Here is a 19579-nt window from a genome sequence, read left to right on the forward strand (position 1 = left end):
GAGGGAAAGCCCATAACAGATGCATCCGGCACAATGAGGGTGTTCACGCAGGAAACTCTGGGCAATTACCCGATGATAAGAGACTACCGTAACCAGAAGCCCTTGGGAAGACGCAAGGTGAGGTCAAAGTGGTCATAGAGGGGTCTTGTAAAATCTGCTGTACCGTTGAAAGCCTTTGACCAACAGATGATTGGGAAGCTAAGAGACACGACTCCCGCTTGGTAAAATTAGCATATGAACAGTATGTTGTAAAAGTTGTCGAGAGTGAACCCCGGCAAAGGGAAGCCGACAAAAGGGGCGAAGCCCGACAAACTGTTTAAAAAGACATTAAAATGTGTGAAAGTGAGAGCAGCCACAGTGAACACGACGGACGGAGGCTGACGTCTGAAAGAGGTCTGAGCCCGAGAGAGGGAGATCTGGGGTGGAAAATTATCACCCGAAGATCATTGAATAAGGAACTGTTTAGTTATTTGCTGAATACAATTTTGAGAAGGATCTGCGCCCGGAAGAGGAGTACCCAGGAGTGAAGTCATCACTCAAAGCCATACGTGGAACAGAACTTTTTGTTTATTTGTTTTATTGTTGAACACATCAGAACCTCGAGGGTAAGAGACTTGTTATTGAAAGCTGATACAGACTGTCGGCTCGTACTGGTAAAGCTGGCGCGTGTGCTGTTCTCAGAAGATCCACTTTGTCCCATGCTAAAAACATGGGGAAGGGAGACCCCTTTCAATCACATCCTGATTTATTATTTTGGAACACTTTTTTTTTTACCTATTTTGAAACCCTATTGCACACTCTTTTTGTAATTAGTTGTAAGGATTTGGCAATCGTTTTTTTTTTAGTATAGGCCTTTTACTTTGACAAGACGCCACAAGGACTGCCTTATTTATCATTTGATGGTCGACGCTTGATCGCATCTTCGATTGAGGTTAGGAGTTTTTACACCCTGCATTTATTGTTCAATAAACACCCTGAACTGTGATCACTTGTGTCTACTACCATGAGTTCCTTACACTGCCTATTTGAGTTAGCATTCCTTTCTGTGCGTCATGAGCTGTGCTGAAACTTTACATTTATCAGAGCACCTTTGCACTCCTTGCAGGACACTTTGCAATACCTTCGCTCTCTTAAATGGATTTTTATGATGGGCGCACAGTGTAGCCTTTTATAACGGTATGTTTCAGCAGTGTGATTTTAACCGCCCCATTCAAGTCAACAGCTAAGGAGCTTTTCCTGAGTTTGGCACACATGTCTTACTGTAGCTGTAGTTTTTAAATTAAGGATCTATAGTTTACTTTCAGTTGGGCTAATGTAGTCCGACATGGCAGATTACTTGTTACCCCAGTGTTCAGTTTAAGGATAATCCATGTTTATTCACTGTAAAGGTGGCAGTCCATTCCTCTACATCATTTATGCCATGTATTGTTCCAATAAACTATTCACTGGAGCTAGTCCTCAGATCCTCCACTTTCTCTGCATGTATGCCCAGTCTGAACACAGGTGCCTGGTGATGTGCAGCCCGCTCTTCTCGCATGTCTTCTCCTGTGGTGGATACGCTTCGCTCTACAGAGTCGTACGTCCACTCGTGAATGGTCCTCTTCGGCCATCTCTTTCAGGAGAAACCTGCTCACCTCCTGGACCAGGACAAAATAGAATTGAGATTAAATGTCTTGTGGTTTAGATGAATTATTCTGGTGTGTTAGCAAACATCCTGGATCAAGGCAATGGGGTCTGATTTGGCGTGGGCCCAAGCCCTCCAGTGGACAAGGAGAAGTCCATCTGTGCTCTCAGTCAAAGGTGAGGGGGAGAATTTCCAAATCCAAAAATGTGTGTGGTGTGCAACCGGTGCTTACAGAGTTAACGCTGCTCTTATTTTGAGTAACTGGAGATGCACTGGGTATAATCTGGGATCCTACTTACGTACAAGAAATTCCCACACACATATGATAGAATGCAGTGATGAGAATACACAAGTACTCTCTGTAGTTCGCCACTAACATACCAATGCACACAGAATGGACAATCAGTGAAATCAAAGGTTTGCAGGCACTCTATGTACAAAGAGCAAAGGTGACGGAGGAGACTCCCTAAGGAACTGCACCTTCTGATGAATCAAGGGTATTCATCCGTTCTCCCCAAGGGGAAGCCAGCCCCTTTTAAGCTAGGCAGGGGAGCCCACTCGGCAAGACCTCCCTAGTGGTCTGGGCAAGTGATGCCTTACTAGGAATTACTCCCCTCTCGGGGACAAGGGCTCCCATTGCCACCAGGAACTCCTTATAGGACAAACAGTATCAGTTTATGTGGGAATTAATATGACGACACTCAATGCTTTATCGGCTTTAACAATCAGTAATACAATTCCCAGCTTCTTGGCTTTAGGAAATTCACCCAACCAACAAAGAGAAATTAAACTCCCCTTTAATAGTCTGTGGTAAACATAGAGAGACAAAGAACCCAACAAGAGGCATAGAGAACCTTATGCAGAGAAGAGTCACTGACAAAGGAAAGTCCTGGGGAGCAGAGTATGCAGGTCAACAGAGCTAGCGACAGCGTGAGAGTCGAAGGAGCAGAGAAAAATGCCAGAAGGCCGGCAAAGAGAGCCATGGGGCGACTGAATTCCACTGACATTCTGCCAGATGGTTTAGTATTAGTGTGAGTCAGGAAAAGTCCTCTTAGGTGGTGCTAGTCAGGCTTTCTTTTCTTGTTAAATAAAAGTCTTTGACGACCAAAATACCCCCCTTGTGTCATCATCCACCTTCGACGCCCTCCCAGAGTGTTGCCAGGTAGATGGAATCACAAAGGCCTGGAGGTCCCAAAAGACGTAATGGGGCAGTAATGACTAGAATATGATCTGGAGGCTTCAACCTGTTACAGGAGAAAGCGCAAGAAAAAAATACAAGGAATTGGGGAAAGGATACGAGAAGGTTCCGAATGTGTAATCGCTTGAGCAGTGTTCAACAAGGATTAGTGAACTTTCCTTACTGACGTTAAAAAAAAGCCTTTTTATCATTGGCACCAAGAAGACTACCCTGAGAAGAAGCCCACTGAGATTCTTCAAGGGAGTTCTTAAGCAGAAGCACAATGCTCTCGTCTTTGGTTTTTATTTCTATAGTGGTAGGGCCAGAGAGAATTAGGTTTTGAAATGAGTTTTTGGATGACGGGCAAGCACCCATAGTTTAGTTTCTTAGGCCGGGACAATCCTTCAGTGATGGGGAGAGATGTGCCTCTTATTTGATTCAATAAAGAACCATTTGAAAATGTCCTCAGTGCGTCTCACTGCGTCTTCTGGTTCACCACGGCCTGGAATGCTGCCACTCCGAGTATCTGAGAACTCCTTAGGGAAAGAGTTCTCAAGCGTGCAGCAATTGTGGTGTGGTGATTTTTAGGGCTCTTTCAAGAGGAACAGTGCGCGTGAGCTTGGAACCCTCCTCTTCCCTCTGTAGGGCGAGTGCCTGTAAAACAGAGAGAGAACAAAGCCATATTCCTCGGTTCACCTTTACCACCTGCTCAAGGTGATGTGCCCGGCTCGGAGTGCCTCTCAAGGTCACCAGGAATAGCGCGCCCCATGACATGAAAGTAGAATTGTGTGCTGTGTTTGGTGTGCTGTGTGTCCACTATGATTGGGTTGTCAGCATTCTCAGGTCATTATATCTTCTATATGTGTGCCTGTGTACATGCAGACCCACAGCCGCAAAGGATCTCCCCAAAGAGCTAATCAGCACGGACCGAGAGAGACACATGATCGGTCAGTTGGGGACCTCTTTTCCAGCTTGAGGCAGTTAAACTACCTCTAGAGAACTCAGGGAAAATCCTACATAAAATGCAACTATTTATTTCGAAATCTTATAACACCGCGCCACGTGCCCATAGGCTTCAGGGCACGCACAGACAACCGAAAAGATGAAAGATCGCTGTATTAATATTCTTTAAATAGTGCGAAAGAGAGAAGCCAGAGCGAAGATTCAGAGATCAGAGGGGGAGGAACACCCTAGACAAACAGGAGACCTAGCAAAGTGGCTGGTCAAAGAGAAATGTTTTCACTTTACTCTTGAACATAGCCGGTGTCTCAGAAGCTCTCAGACCGAGAGGCAACAGGTTCCAGGCACTAGGGTCTTGGACATTAAAGCTGCGCCCACCAGCCTTCACCAATTTGAATCTCGGTTGAACCAGCTTGGTAAGATGTTGAGATCTTAAAGAGCGGGTAGGGACATGAGATTGAAGATGCGCCTTAAGGTACTCAGTGGCCAAGTTCATGATTCACTTGTGCGTCATGGTGAGCACTTTGTGTCGAATTCTGTGCATAACTGGCAACCAATGTAGGCCCTGCCTAGCAGCGGTAATGTGAGTGTGTCTAGCCAGACCCAAAACTGCACGCACTGCTCCGTTCTGCGTAACCTGTAGGGCAGAGATGATAGCTTGCGAACAGCCACGCAGTAGGCTGTTGCAATGGTCAAGGCAGTTGTTAATGAGAACTGAAGCCAAAGTGGCTAATATTGCACAAGAGTTATTAATCAGGCCACAGGAAGAGCTAACCTGGGCCACATGATGAATCACGCAAAGTTCAGCATCTGGAACTACGTCGAGGGTCTTGACCTTCCTTGGCCACTGAGATCAGAATGACCCTGATAAGAAAGTTCTTGTACTCCACAGGAGTGACTTCAATTTTGAACCTGAGGCGACAATCAACAGCTCTGTTTTGCTTGCATTCAGAGCAAGCAAGTTGGCCGACATCCATAAATGAATAGCCTCGTAAAAGTTGTTGGGATTAGCTGCGTCTACAGGATATGAGCCTGAGAGTTTTACAATAACCTGAGTGTCGTCTGCATAGTTTGTGACCTGAACATCCAGGCCAACAAGAAGTTGCAAAAACGGGATCATATAGCCGTTAAACAGCATTGGAGAGATACAATACCCCTGAGGGATGCTGCAGGTAATGGACTTGGGATTGGAGGTGACTTCACCTACGCTCACCCATGAGTTCCTAGGGCCCAGAAAGGAGAAAATCCAATTAGGTGCTTTTCGGGAGCAGCCCACAACCGACTGGAGTCGCTCCACTAGTAAGGTGTGATCAACGAGATCAAAAGCGAAGGATAATTTGTTAAGGATTTCAAACAGGCGATACACCCTGGTCTCAGCCTAGTATCCAGCGCACGACCGAAATGCTTATTTTGTGATACATAGGTTCAATATTTGAGAGATACACCACTCATATCAGACCCCATTTTCAAATACCCCGGGTCACGATGGACCAGGAACCAGGCCGGTTGGTAATGGTAATATTTATTTATTTATTTAGAAATTCAAGAAAATCACACACGTTTTAATATATGGGGCATCAATCACTAGTGTGATGACAATAACAAATCGGAAGGTAGGCAAGGCACTTAATTCAACCCTTTAGCAACACAGATAGAAAACACCAGGGAATAGAAACACTTTTTGGTTTTAGGTAAGATAGCACTCAAGTTAGGATTTCCCCCTGCAAAATTCCCTCAACCCACAAATAATCACATCTGAGTGGATATATGGAAGCAGATGACAATGAGGACTATGGCCAAGCTCGTGCTCTATCCTCGAAGACGAGTCTTCACCCAGTGGGGCTCACCATATGCACCAGGGGCCCATCAGGATTTCAGCAGGCCCCCCTGCAGACCACATGGGTCATGTTCTCCGCCCATGCCAACTGGGCAGAGGGGATGATGCGCTGCAATTCTGGCTTGGCAAGTGGTCAGCGAGGCCAACTGTACTTGTTCAATTGGATGTGGACAGCAAGCTTTGACACCCTACCTAGTGCACGGTGTGAAGGGATTGTTATGCTGTTTGGGCTATTGTCTCACACCACATGAAATTGCTCTATGACCCATTTGTGAGAGAGCGGACTTTTATAAAAAGCGACCCAGCACCTTATCACCAAAGGTTATGGCTAGAGGAAACACCAGGCCCACCGCTTGGAAGACCATGTGACAGACTGCTCAGATGATGAGTATGGAGCTGTGTAAGGGAATAGTGATGGAGACTTCTTGCACTATGACAGTACTGGTGGACTGCAATGCAGAAGTACCAACCAGCCGAGCCAATCTTAGGGTAACAGTACCACATTCACAAACTGGAGCTTCTGGTGCCTTTTTCTTCACTTGCTAGTGTCCCATGTCCTCCCTTTTACTACGCTCGTACACAGCCACATGGAAGAGGGTAGGGTAGTGTAGGACCATGTGCTTCTCATGGCATTCACCACTATCTCATGATCCAGTTCCCAATGTCTGACAGATGTCACGCAATGCACAGAGGATGCGCCGCATGGCTCATCTGCCCAAATAGCACCAACACCTGAATTTGGGCACCAACCAGCGCACGGTTGCACTTCTAGTGTTAGTAAATTGGACCTGCTAGTCAATGGTGTCACTGGACCAGGCTGTGCTTGGACACACACAGGTTTTGGGAGATGGTTGGGCTGGCGTAGAGTCAGGCCGATACCGGCTAGAGTATGTGGCAACCGGCTCGACTGCCAGCTGACACTGCCTTGCAGCCACTGTCACCAGTGCTGGAGGGTGCTGCATTGCATGTAAATGTGCCCACACAGTGTCAATGTGCACAAACACAAAAACAGACGACAAGTACAACAACAGATTCTCGCAATAGTTAACCGATGTGGAAGGGTTCTTGAAACAAAGAGTAAGGAAGGAGTGAGCAAAGCTCAGGGAGACATGCAGGGCTCTGACAGAGGCTCCTCTGCGAACACAGGGAAGGAAAGGTGTTAGAAACATATTTAGATCAAATGTTTCCTACGGGGAGTATTAGTAAAAGGTGAAGACCCTAAAGGGCTCCCAGAAACAGATACAAGAACCAAGAGTCAACAAAAGCACCACTGGCAACTAAGACAGTGCTTCAAAACTCTCCTAAACTCAGCAAAAGCACCACAAACACATCCGAAATGACTACTTTAAAAAACTGTCCTGTCCACTCCTAACTTTCCAGCCAAAGAAACCCCTCAAAGGAAGCGGAAGTAATTTGGTCCAGTTTTTTTTAAAAAATATTTTTTTTATTGTGTTATAGTTTATTCAACTTTTCACAAACTAAAATCCATGCTCACATCCACTACTTCTACAAAGTAAAAGTGGGCAAATGTGGTCCTTTTAAAGCCCCTTGAATTTGTTTTGGAACGGATCTGGGACTCTAGTTGGTCGGTCAATCTCCTTTCAAGTAACGTGCCTTGCAAACGGGCCTCACTCTACTGTGAGTGCTGCAGCAACGCATACCCTGGGGAACTCTTGCAGGAATGCCGCAGGCAGGTCAAACATGCAGCAAAAATATTGGTTTTCCTGCGTGGCCCACTGTGAGATGTTTAGGGTCCGACTAGCACTATCCTACCAACGTCATAAATCACCTACAACAGTTGGCATTGGTTCTCAACTGGCTAGTAACTCTTAATTATGTCTTTAATTGAAAAGGACTGCCTTATCTGACGGCCTCACCACCTTTTAAACGATGGCTTTTATAAAGTTCCCTTCATAAGGTTCGTTAATACACCGAGTAATCTTACGATGAACACCAACAGCTATGACACAGGTGACAAACCAGTGGTGTCCCGAAGAGCATGAATAAATGCTTGAATAGCAGAAATGAAAGACGCTATTATAGAGGAGCAGCTAATTGCCTCTAGACTAGAGGAAGTCCCGCCCCGACCATCTGTTTGCTGGAAGCCTGAAATTGTGCCATTCTTGACACCAGCAGTTGCGACCATACCACAGTGAGTATTCGGAAGAAGGTACCCACTGAGACAGCCCTATCAATGTATCCCCGAAGAGATGATAATCTGAGGGAGGAACTCCCTGAAGGAATATAAAAATGAATGTAAGAGAAGCTGGTGACGTCTTAAGAGACGAGCATGACGCACGGAGAAGATAGGCTGAAGAAGAGAATGTATGGACCTTATAGAAACTGATGACGAAGTAAAGTACCGAGTAAACTTTCATATGCAAAAGAAGATTGCATGTGTGAAGAGCACTGCAGAAAATGCAAGTGGTTCAATAAATGTATAGATTCTGTAACACAAGTAGGTTAAGTAATCTTAGAAGCTGGCTATGACTAGTGAATAGACTGCAGGCGAAGCCACCATTATATATAGAAACTGGACATTGGTGTCATAACTTTAGTGAGCTCAAACCCATGAAGAGAAGAGCTGAGAGCTGTGTCACAGCAGGAAATTAGCCGAGATTGCGGATAAGTCTGGAAGGGCTGTCTGACCTGCTGTCAAGGCTGAAGCAGGCAAGACTGGCTATCTATTCTTGAAGGCAGTAACCGTGAGATGATGAAGCATCCCTTGTTAAGGTGCAAAGAAGGAACACCATGAGTGTCAAGTTCTATTCATTTAAGACAATTAAATGCTGAAATATGGACCAAATCGTGGTCTCCAGTCATGTGAGCCAAGGATGGAAATAGAGTTCAGGCATGGAGGACCAGAACAGCGATAGCGTGTGCCCGCACTCCCTTATATTCCCAGATACAATGATACTTTGCAAGGCCATGTTCAAAGACAATCTTCATGGCAGAAGGCATGGTGATGAGAGATGTTGGGCTAATTGGGTGGGAGGTACAGTCAAGTCCATCTCCTGGCACCTGGGGTATGAGATTACGTGCTGCTAGTGAGCCAAATTTTCCATACTGGCAAGAGCGTGCCAACCAATTGTAGAGGCCCATATAACAAAGGGCCTTATAGTTTGAAAGACAATAATATATTGTGTACTTAATAACTGTTGAAGATGACTTGCACTAGGGGTGGGCATGAGTTGTCCACTTGATTGCAGAGACCCAATCACAACACAACCCCTTATAGAAAGTAGACTTAGATGTTCCCCTTGAACCAACCACAATCCCTTGCAGGTTTCTCTTATTTGACCCGTAGTATGATGTCACATATGACAAATCTTTACTATATAAATGTACAGTTTTGTATGATGTGCCAAGAGCTCATGCAACATCCATTTTAACTCCCTGTTTTAGACAATTGATATTACAAGAGAAACCTTTGCTATCTTCCTGAGTTGGTTCCATTATTTGGTGTAAGAGTTACTCTGCTTCCCATCAACTGCATGGCACGCTACCCAAAGGGCCTTGTGTTCATTATCCTCCCTTGAATGTTTGAAATAGGTTTCTACTAATGGTGAATGTGTAGGCACTGTTTAGGGCTTCACTGATCATCACTAATTTAACAGAGATATAAAAGTTTCAGAAGTGAATGAGAGCAATTTGTATGAACACATAACCAGAAGTTGCGTCATCATAAAACAGTACTGCCATCATGAGCACTGCTTGGGAGAAGCAAACGTGCCACTGTTTTTAAATGCACACCCCCCTGATATACCATGCACATTTTTCATTATCATCGGGTCCAAATATTTTTTGAAACATCCACAAGGTCGACCTGTAGACATATACATGTGCAATTCATAAGCGAGTCCAGGCCATGGAGACTGGCAAAGCACCAGCGGGTCAAAGCACTTGCAGTCTGGGCACCGTTACTTCTGTACACCCGTGCATTTTAGACGTTTGCCGTCAACTAGGGGAGTGGGCGGAGCCGACAATAATCCCTCATAGGAGTTCTGGATGAACATGCTCGCCCTCAGCAATCAAGGGGTTAACTAACGGCGCACTTTCACTGCATCGTAGATGGATGGATGGATGGATGGATGGATGGATGGATGGATGGATGGATGGATGGATGGATGGATAGATAGATAGATGATCAGATAGATAGATAAATAGATAGACAGATCGAGAGATAGAGAAAGAGAGATGTAGAGATGCAGGTATACAGACAAGCAGGCAGCTAGATTGATACATGGATAGATAGATTGATAGATGGATCGATTGATATATAGAGAGATGGAGAGATAGATGTAGAGCCAGTCCGGTCAGGCCGGGCTGGTCAGACAGCACAGCGAGCTAAGCGCTTGCGCCTGATATACGTGTCCATCTGGTGTGGAAGGTTCGAATCCTGGCAGGGTCAACTCAGCCCTTCATCCTTCCGAGGTCGATAAAATGAGTACCACTCTTTGGGATAATAATGTCTTCTGTTATTTGTACGCTCTGAGAACTATGGGTGTGTAGCGCTTTATATTAGAAATACATTATTATTACTATTATTATTATTATTATTATAAGAGATGAAGGTATACAGACAAGCAGGCAGCTAGATTGATAAAGGTATCGGTAGATAGATGGATAGATAGAGAGATAGATGGATAGATGTAGAGATGCAGGTATACAGACAAGCAGGCAGCTAGATGGAGAGATAGAGAGCTAGAGAGATAGATGGATAGATAGATAGATAAATAGAGAGAATAGATGGGTAGAGAGATGGATATAAAGATAGATGGATAGATGAATGTCTAGATAGATGAATAGATAGAAAGATAGAGGGATGGATGATTACGGCACCCGTAATGGAATCCGCTACGCCTGCTAACAACCCAATGGAGCATTGACTCTGCAAAGGCACAAGGATTCTATTTATCAATTCTCACTGCCACTACTCTCGCCATTTCAATTGACACCAAATTCCAAATTTGAATTCTTTGCATTGAATTGGTTTTGATAATTAGTATTCACTGCATAGTATTCACTGCATGAAGTGTGAGGGAACGGGAATCAGGCAAATTAACATGCATGTTAAAAAAGCCCCACGTCTCATGGACAATGAAACCTCTACAGGGACACAGCTGGTGAGGACAACTCATTAAGGAGCCTGCTTTGGATTGTGAAGAGCTCACGTCTAATCTCGCATGGACTAATTTAGCAAATAAACTAAACAGAAAATCTAAGATAGTAGTCCATCCTGAAGACCGCCTGACACAGACTTTTGGGCAAGAGTTCCCAGCAGCACGTCAAATTTCAAGTAGCCCCACCTCCAAACCGAAGGCTGCTGCCTCCTACAAGATGGAGAATGAGGGGGAGAAGGAGGGGAAGGGAAGCGAGATGAAGTGGGTAAGGAGGGGGCAGGAGAGAGATTGACAGTAAAATAAAACAGGTCTAAACGTGCCCACTGGTGGGGGTGTAGGGCTGGTGGTTACTCTGCCTTGTAAGACCCATTCCCCCTTCCTCTGACTAACCAACTCCCCTGTTAGACCTTCTACCAACTTACACTACACACACAAACCCCACAGAAGGCCAGCACAAGCCTAGATGTTAACACATGAACACTAAGTGAACAAGCACTGAAGCCTCCCATCACCGTCTCCCACATCAGTGGGTAACATATTGGCAAGTCTCTCCGCCAAACCCATAGAAAGCAGATTTGCACACCGGTACCGGGTACTTCCGAACTGCCCCGACCACCACCAGAGGTTTCTCATCTACCACTCCCTCTAATGCCCCTCCCCCCCACTTTCCTTCCAGAACCATGTGCAGCCAGGCCACCACAACTGGGGGAAGGGAACTGTACAAGACCACTTGCATTAAATGACAATCCATTATAGATAAATTGCATTTCCAGCGCCTGGCGACCCCTTGTGGATTTTGGAAATGCAGATGCGGTGTACAGCAGAGAGGCGTAGTGGCACAGACCCATGTCCCCAGTGTGCACGTACTCACATTGAATGCACATGCAGTGTCCACACGGGTCGCACCCTCAGCCCTGTAATGCCCGCATGCATTTAGCTGGCCATTCCAATCCCAGTCTAAAATGGCAGAGCCGTCTTCCTGCATCTGATGTCCTAAATAAAGGCCTGTCTGGCAGGGCAAAGTTAGCAACACTCGAGCATGTCCATGTTCCGGCATCTGCTGGGAAGGTGCCTGTCGAGTTATGTACACTAGGATCCCAGGGCTAAACATGTCACAGACCCACTCATGACGCATTTAGCACCTGCTGTGCTCAGCGATGAACCTTCATTGCACTAGAAGCAGAATCCAAACTGTTACATTGTGATACAATGTATGGGACCAATTAAAATTCATGTGATGACATTGTACCATTTCTCAAATATTTGTAAATTTCATTGAATGCAATGTATTCATGAAGTAATAACATAATGAAACCTCTTTTTGCACTAGGCTGGGGGGAAGGGGAGAGAGAGAGAAAGGGGGGGAGAGGGAGGGTGAAGGGTGAGGGAGGGGGAGGGAGAGGTAGAGGGAGAGAGAGAGAGATGTAGAAATGCAGGCATACAGACAAGCAGGTAGCTAGATAGGTAAGTAGATGGATAGAGAGACAGATAGAGAGATAGATGGATAGATGTAGAAATGCAGGTGTACGACAGGCAGATAGATAGATAGATAGATAGATAGATAGATAGATAGATAGATAGATAGATAGATAGATAGATAGATAGATAGATAGATAGATAGACAGATAGCTAGATAGACAGACAGACGGATAGACGGATATACAGATAGATAGATAGATAGATAGATAGATAGATAGATAGATAGATAGACAGACAGACAGACAGACGGATAGACGGATAGACAGATAGATAGATAGATAGATAGATAGATAGATAGATAGATAGATAGATAGATAGATAGATAGATAGATAGATAGACAGACAGACGGATAGACGGATAGACAGATAGATAGATAGACAGACAGACGGATAGACGGATAGACAGATAGATAGACAGATAGATAGATAGACAGACAGACAGACAGACAGACAGATAGATAGACAGACAGACGGATAGACGGATAGATAGATAGATAGATAGATAGATAGATAGATAGATAGATAGATAGATAGATAGATAGATAGATAGATAGATAGATAGAACGATGGATGAATAGATAGAGAGATAGATATGTAGATAGATGGATAGAGAGATAGAGTGATATATATAGAGAGAGAGATAGATAGAATGATAAATAGAGGGATAGATGGATACAGATAGAGATAGATGGATGAATAGATAGATGAATAGAGAGATAGATACGTAGATAGAGGGATAGAGAGAGAGAAAGAGAGGGATAGAGGGATAGATGGATAGCATGCATCTCTCAGCGTGCTATTAGTATAGCATCACTCTGCCGGCTCCCAACTGTTCTCTCTCACCACCTCCCCTTTGCTCTTCCGCCACCCAGTGGGACTGCGTTCCTGTAGACTGCAATCACTATTGCATTGAATGGAAGCAGCTCTGTGAACTCTGCAGACATGCAGCAGCACAGAAGATTCCTCTCACAATGCTGTGTGCCCGACTTCAAATATAACTGAGTCCAACAGAATAGCGGGCGCTCCCTCCGCATTCATCTCCACTGCGGAACCCAGAGGAGAGCTCTTCGATTCTGGGAACTTGTCTTGCACGAGAAGGCTGATAGGGAAACACTACCTCTGGGACTGTATCAACATTTGGAACCAAGAGAAATGCTTAAGCAACAAAATCAATTGGATGACATTTGTAGGTACATGTGATCAAGTGTTGAAGAAGACAAATATTAGCAAAACACAAGTATTACTTGGAGGAATTCCCGGGGCTCTGGCTGCCTAACATGCGAGCCTGAGTAGCAGATGCAGCGATGAGGAACTCGGGGCCTAATTCACAAAGATTTTCACTGGAGCAAAAGAGAAGCACCTGTTGCCTTCTGCCCTAAAACCCAGAGATTCTGCCCTGGAGCCAATCTCCGTGCAGGGATTCCTTGAGCATCTCTGCTGTGCCCTGTAGTCAATTTCCGTGCAGGGATTCCTCGAGCATCTCCTCCGTGCCCTGGAGCCAATCTCTGTGCAGGGATTCCCGAGCATCTCTGCTATGCCCTGTAGTCAATTTCTGTGCACGGATTCCTCGAGCATCTCTGCCATCCGCTGGAGCCAGTCTCTGTCCAGGGATTCCTCCAGACTCTCTGCTGTGCCCTGTAGTCAATTTCCGTGCAGGGATTCCTCGAGCATCTCCGACGTGCCCTGGAGCCAATCTCTGTGCAGGGATTCCCGAGCATCTTCGCTGTGCCCTGTAGTCAATTTCCGTGCAGGGATTCCTCGAGCATCTCCGCCGTGCCCTGGAGCCAATCTCTGTGCAGGGATTCCTCATGCATCTCCGCTGTGCCCTGGAGCCAGTCTCTGTCCAGGGATTCCTCGAGCATCGCCGCTGTGCCCTGGAGCCATACTCTGTGCAGGCATTCCTGGAGCACCTCTGTCGTGCCCTGGAGCCAATTTCCATGCTGGGATTCCTCGAGCATCTCCGCTGTGCCCTGGAGCCAGTCTCTGTCCAGGGATTCCTCGAGCATCTTCGCTGTGCCCTGTAGTCAATTTCCGTGCAGGGATTCCTCGAGCATCTCCGCCGTGCCCTGGAGCCAATCTCTGTGCAGGGATTCCTCATGCATCTCCGCTGTGCCCTGGAGCCAGTCTCTGTCCAGGGATTCCTCGAGCATCGCCGCTGTGCCCTGGAGCCATACTCTGTGCAGGCATTCCTGGAGCACCTCTGTCGTGCCCTGGAGCCAATTTCCATGCTGGGATTCCTCGAGCATCTCCGCTGTGCCCTGGAGCCAGTCTCTGTCCAGGGATTCCTCGAGCATCTTCGCTGTGCCCTGTAGTCAATTTCCGTGCAGGGATTCCTCGAGCATCTCCGCCGTGCCCTGGAGCCAATCTCTGTGCAGGGATTCCTCATGCATCTCCGCTGTGCCCTGGAGCCAGTCTCTGTCCAGGGATTCCTCGAGCATCGCTGCTGTGCCCTGGAGCCAGACTCTGTGCAGGCATTCCTGGAGCACCTCTGTCGTGCCCTGGAGCCAATTTCCATGCTGGGATTCCTCGAGCATCTCCGCTGTGCCCTGGAGCCAGTCTCTGTCCAGGGATTCCTCGAGCATCTTCGCTGTGCCCTGTAGTCAATTTCCGTGCAGGGATTCCTCGAGCATCTCCGCCGTGCCCTGGAGCCAATCTCTGTGCAGGGATTCCTCATGCATCTCCGCTGTGCCCTGGAGCCAGTCTCTGTCCAGGGATTCCTCGAGCATCTTCGCTGTGCCCTGTAGTCAATTTCCGTGCAGGGATTCTTCGAGCATCTCCGCCGTGCCCTGGGAACAATCTCCGTGCACGGACCTTGCAGACGAGCTTGGGAAAGACTCAAAAGATCTCTCCAGGTTTGCCCCACTTTTAGGCTTCGTAAATCCGGCGTCAAGAACGGGTAAACATCACAGCTGCTCGCAGGCATCTCCTGATGTGTGCAAATCAGGCCCATAGTGTGTCAGTACAAGGAACACATGTCTCATAACTTACATCTTTGAAACAAGTGGTCATTAGCATACCATTGTTAAGGACTGCCATCCTATGAATGTCTGTCACCTGATCCAAATGTACCAGGCAGAATTACAGAGGGAACACCAATGAAACCGTAATATAATACCCTGCCAATAATGTGCAGCTACTACAAGCAGGTGCTTTCGTCGGGCACGTAACTTATGAAGCCCCCACCCAATGGCACATGCACTTACGTCTGCGAGCTGCTTGACTCCACTCGCGTTGCTTGCCAGTTTGATGAGGTCCGACTGCATTTTGTCCACCCATATCTTAATCCTGGAGAGATGAGAGAGAGAGAGAGCGAGAGAGAGAGATGTGTCGCATTAGATCAAGAGATCCAGAGCTACAGTAGGACGATCAGAAAACACAGATGCGGGTGGACAGGTTTCCCATCGGACACGTTACTGTCCAAGTCCCTTTCCATTACATGTTATAGACGTCCACACTTCTCGCATTCCCCCCTCTCCCCCCACATGGTCATACTTGCATGTCCGATACCACAACATCCCAGGGGCTCGGGAGACAACACAAGGGCTCCCGTGGTGATAGTGCACAGTATAAATAACCTTTAACATAACAATGCATTCGGGCAAGAGAGAGGGTGTTTAAACTACCAATATTTCCATGTACGAACTGCAACTCCCATAACGGCCCTGCTGTTGAATGGTGCCCGCCCTTATGCTGGACACCAACACCCTGCACAGCGCTCTGCTGCTCTCGCCCTCATGCTGAACACCAGCACCCTGCATAACGCTCCACTGCTCTCGCCCTCATGCTGGACACCAACACCCTGCACAGCGCTCTGCTGCTCTCGCCCTCATGCTGAACACCAGCACCCTGCATAACGCTCCACTGCTCTCGCCCTCATGCTGGACACCAACACCCTGCACAGCGCTCTGCTGCTCTCGCCCTCATGCTGAACACCAGCACCCTGCATAACGCTCCACTGCTCTCGCCCTCATGCTGGACACCAACACCCTGCACAGCGCTCTGCTGCTCTCGCCCTCATGCTGAACACCAGCACCCTGCATAACGCTCCACTGCTCTCGCCCTCATGCTAAACACCAACACCCTACACAGCGCTCTGCTGCTCTCGCCCTCATGCTGAACACCAGCACCCTGCATAACGCTCCACTGCTCTCGCCCTCATGCTGGACACCAACACCCTGCACAGCGCTCTGCTGCTCTTGCTCTCATGATGAACACCAGCACCCTGCACAGCGCTCCCGCTGCTCTCGCCCTCATGCTAAACACCAACACCCTACACAGCGCTCTGCTGCTCTCGCCCTCATGCTGAACACCAGTGCACTGTACAGCACTCCACTGCTCTCACCCTCATGCTGAACACCAACACACTGCACAGCGCTCTGCTGCTCTTGCCCTCATGCTGAACACCAGCACCCTGCATAACGCTCCCCTGCTCTCGCCCTCATGCTGAACACCAGCGCACTGTACAGCACTCCACTGCTCTTGCCCTCATGCTGAACACCAGTGCACTGTACAGTGCTCCACTTCTCTCGCCCTCATGCTGAACACCAGCACACTGTACAGCACTCCACTGCTCTCACCCTCATGCTGAACACCAACACACTGCACAGCGCTCTGCTGCTCTTGCCCTCATGCTGAACACCAGCACCCTGCATAACGCTCCCCTGCTCTCGCCCTCATGCTGAACACCAGCGCACTGTACAGCACTCCACTGCTCTTGCCCTCATGCTGAACACCAGTGCACTGTATAGCGCTACGCTGCTCACGCCCTCATGCTGGACACCAGTGCACTGTACAGCGCTACGCTGCTCACGCCCTCATGCTGGACACCAGCACCTTGCAAGCACTCTGCTGGTCTCGAGCTAGGTCTGCACTTTAAACCATCAAATAAATAAATGCAAATATGACAAGCAACTTCGGTCATGGATGTGAAACATTGCAAAAGCGGGGACACACAAACGCAGACATATATTTAAAATCATAAGAAAACCTTATCAGGCACGGTTTGGGTTTGGTGGGTTTTTAATGAGCACATGTAGTGTGTGTTTTGCGTCTTCAGACACAGTTGCAGCGCTGCGAGGACAAAATGTTCTTGTCAAAATGTTGTCTTTCATTTTTCTGGTCATGTGGCCCAGTGCGCTTCCCGTGAGTCCTCTTATGCCTGGGACTAACATTCAAATAAAGCATTGCAATAAGAACCACCAGCGCAGTCCTTGAACCGAGCAGGCAAGTCAATGTTGATCATTTTAATAAGAATGTCCCTGATTATATGTCCTGCTGTTGGTCACGCTTTTAATTCACTTAGGGTTTACTTACGAGAATTCCATAGAGAGGTTCCAAAACACAGTCCATCAGAAGAACATGTTGTGTGGCAAGCCCAGTACCATGGCCATGCCAAGGGGAGACAGGAGGCCCTTTCAGCCGGGTTTGGGAGGTCTACCAGGGTGAAATCCAGGGCCAGTCCTACCCAAGAAGACGATGGTGGAACTTGAGGGGGGTCCCAGTTTCTATCCCACCTTATGTGCCAGAATGCTGTAACGTAGCACCGTTTGTTGCGCACTATAGTTCCTGTACAAAATATTCAGAAGGCCGTTGAACTTAAGAAACCAAAGCACACAGCACCAACAAGAAAGAAGCCCTCCACCACCACGTGAAGTCTGCAACTGGAAAGAAGAGACCTGGACCAAAGCAACCGAAACAGCCCTCCAACAGGCAGCAGCACCAGCAGTTCACAGCTGAGGCAGTGAGTGCCGCTGTTGAGCGAAGCCGCACAAAGTTCTTCATCGCCGGTGGTGAGCGAAGCCACACGATGTTCTTCAGCGCCGGTGGTGAGCAAAGCTGCACAATGTTTTCCAGAGCCGATGGTAAGTGAAGCCGCGCAATGTTCTTCAGTGCCGGCGGTGAGCGAAGCCGCACAACATTCTCCAGTGCTGGTGATGAGTGAAGCCACACAAAGGTCTTCAGCGCTGGTGGTGAACGAAGCCGCACAATGTTCTCCAGCGCTGGTGGTGAGCGAAGCCGCACAATGTTCTTCATCGCCGGTGTTGAGCGAAGCCGCACAATGTTCTCCAGCGCCAGTGGTGAGTGAAGCCACACAATGGTCTTCATCGCCGGTGGTGAGCAAAGCCACACAATGTTCTTCATCGCCGGTGGTGAGTGAAGCCGCACAATGGTCTTCAGCGCTGGTGGTGAGTGAAGCTGCGCAACGTTCTCCAGCGCCGGTGGTGAGCGAAGCCGCACCAAGCTCTCCTGAGCTGGTGATGAGCAAAGCTTCACAGAGTTTAGCACCGCTGGCAACAAGTGAATGCTGTCCAGTGCCAAGCGCATCACACCTCAACAGCCTAGTGGTGCCTACTCTAGAAAGCCCAGGACTAAGCAACAGAGCTGAGGGGGTCGAAAGACAACATTCCTACTCAAAGGGAGCAAAGGAACCAGCCCTTAACACGAACAGGAACACTAAGTGTCTCGGGGGGCATCATTCATCTATGGCGGCCCACGCAGAGAAAAGGGGTGGACATTAGCCTGCTAGTGCACGATTCTGCCGACTCTGTCCCATGCCAGGTGGGAAAGATAGGAATAGATCGGACGGGGAAAGGAAGCATCAGTATGAGAAAGGGAGACATAAAAGACGGACAGGAAGCTGGGCATTCTGGGCTGTTCAGCGGTTTCAGAGAGGGTGGAGGTGCTGGACCCAGAGACCAGCATGAAAGGAGGGTCAGGGTGGGGAATTCTGGAGAAAGTGAGGTAATGGTTAGTGAGTAAAGGTGGGACTGCTAAGCGACGTGATAGTGCAGCAGGTTTGGTCAGGTGAGTTAGTATAAGGCGTGAGTGTGAAGGGTGTGGACTAAGTGAAAGTAGAGATGCTGAGTAGAGGTGGGAGGAAGCAGTAGTAGTAGGAGGAAGCAGTAGTGCAGAGGAGAACCACTAGTGCAGAGGAGGGAGCAGCAGTGTGGAGGAGAGAAGAACAGTGCAGGGAAAGGTCCATTACTATGTAGGAGGGAGCAGCAGTGTGGAGGAGAGAAGAACAGTGCAGGGAAAGGTGCATTACTATGGAGGAGGGAGCAGCAGTGTGGAGGAGAGAAGAATAGTGCAGGGAAAGGTGCATTACTATGGAGGAGGGAGCAGCAGTGTGGAGGAGAGAATAATAGTGCAGGGAAAGGTGCATTACTATGGAGGAGGGAGCAGCAATGTGGAGGAGAGAAAAATAGTGAAGGCAAAGGCGCATCACTATGGAGGAGGGAGCAGCAGTGTGGAGTAGAGAAGAATAGTGCAGGGACAGGTGCATTACAATGGAGGAGGGAGTAGTAGTGTGGCGAACGTAGCATCAGTGTGCAGTAGTGTAAAGGGGGCTCAGTAGTGTGAAGGGGCAGTAGTGTGAAGGG

The 19579-nt window shown here is 47.8% G+C and overlaps 1 protein-coding gene across 7 annotated transcripts in view; it reads right to left on the bottom strand.

Annotated features, from left to right (window-relative positions):
• The window catches only part of CACNA2D1 (calcium voltage-gated channel auxiliary subunit alpha2delta 1), a 1412752-nt gene that overhangs the window by 1171685 nt on the left and 221488 nt on the right, over positions 1–19579 (bottom strand). For all 7 annotated transcript variants that reach the window (XM_069627805.1, XM_069627804.1, XM_069627806.1 and 4 more), the window contains exon 2: positions 15404–15485. In XM_069627805.1, coding sequence (XP_069483906.1) covers positions 15404–15485 — 82 coding nt within the window. The remainder of the gene's footprint in view (positions 1–15403; positions 15486–19579) is intronic.

This window comes from Ambystoma mexicanum, chromosome 12 (genome assembly GCF_040938575.1).
Source record: "Ambystoma mexicanum isolate Mex_15411 chromosome 12, UKY_AmexF1_1, whole genome shotgun sequence".
In the NCBI taxonomy this organism is placed as follows: domain Eukaryota; kingdom Metazoa; phylum Chordata; class Amphibia; order Caudata; family Ambystomatidae; genus Ambystoma; species Ambystoma mexicanum.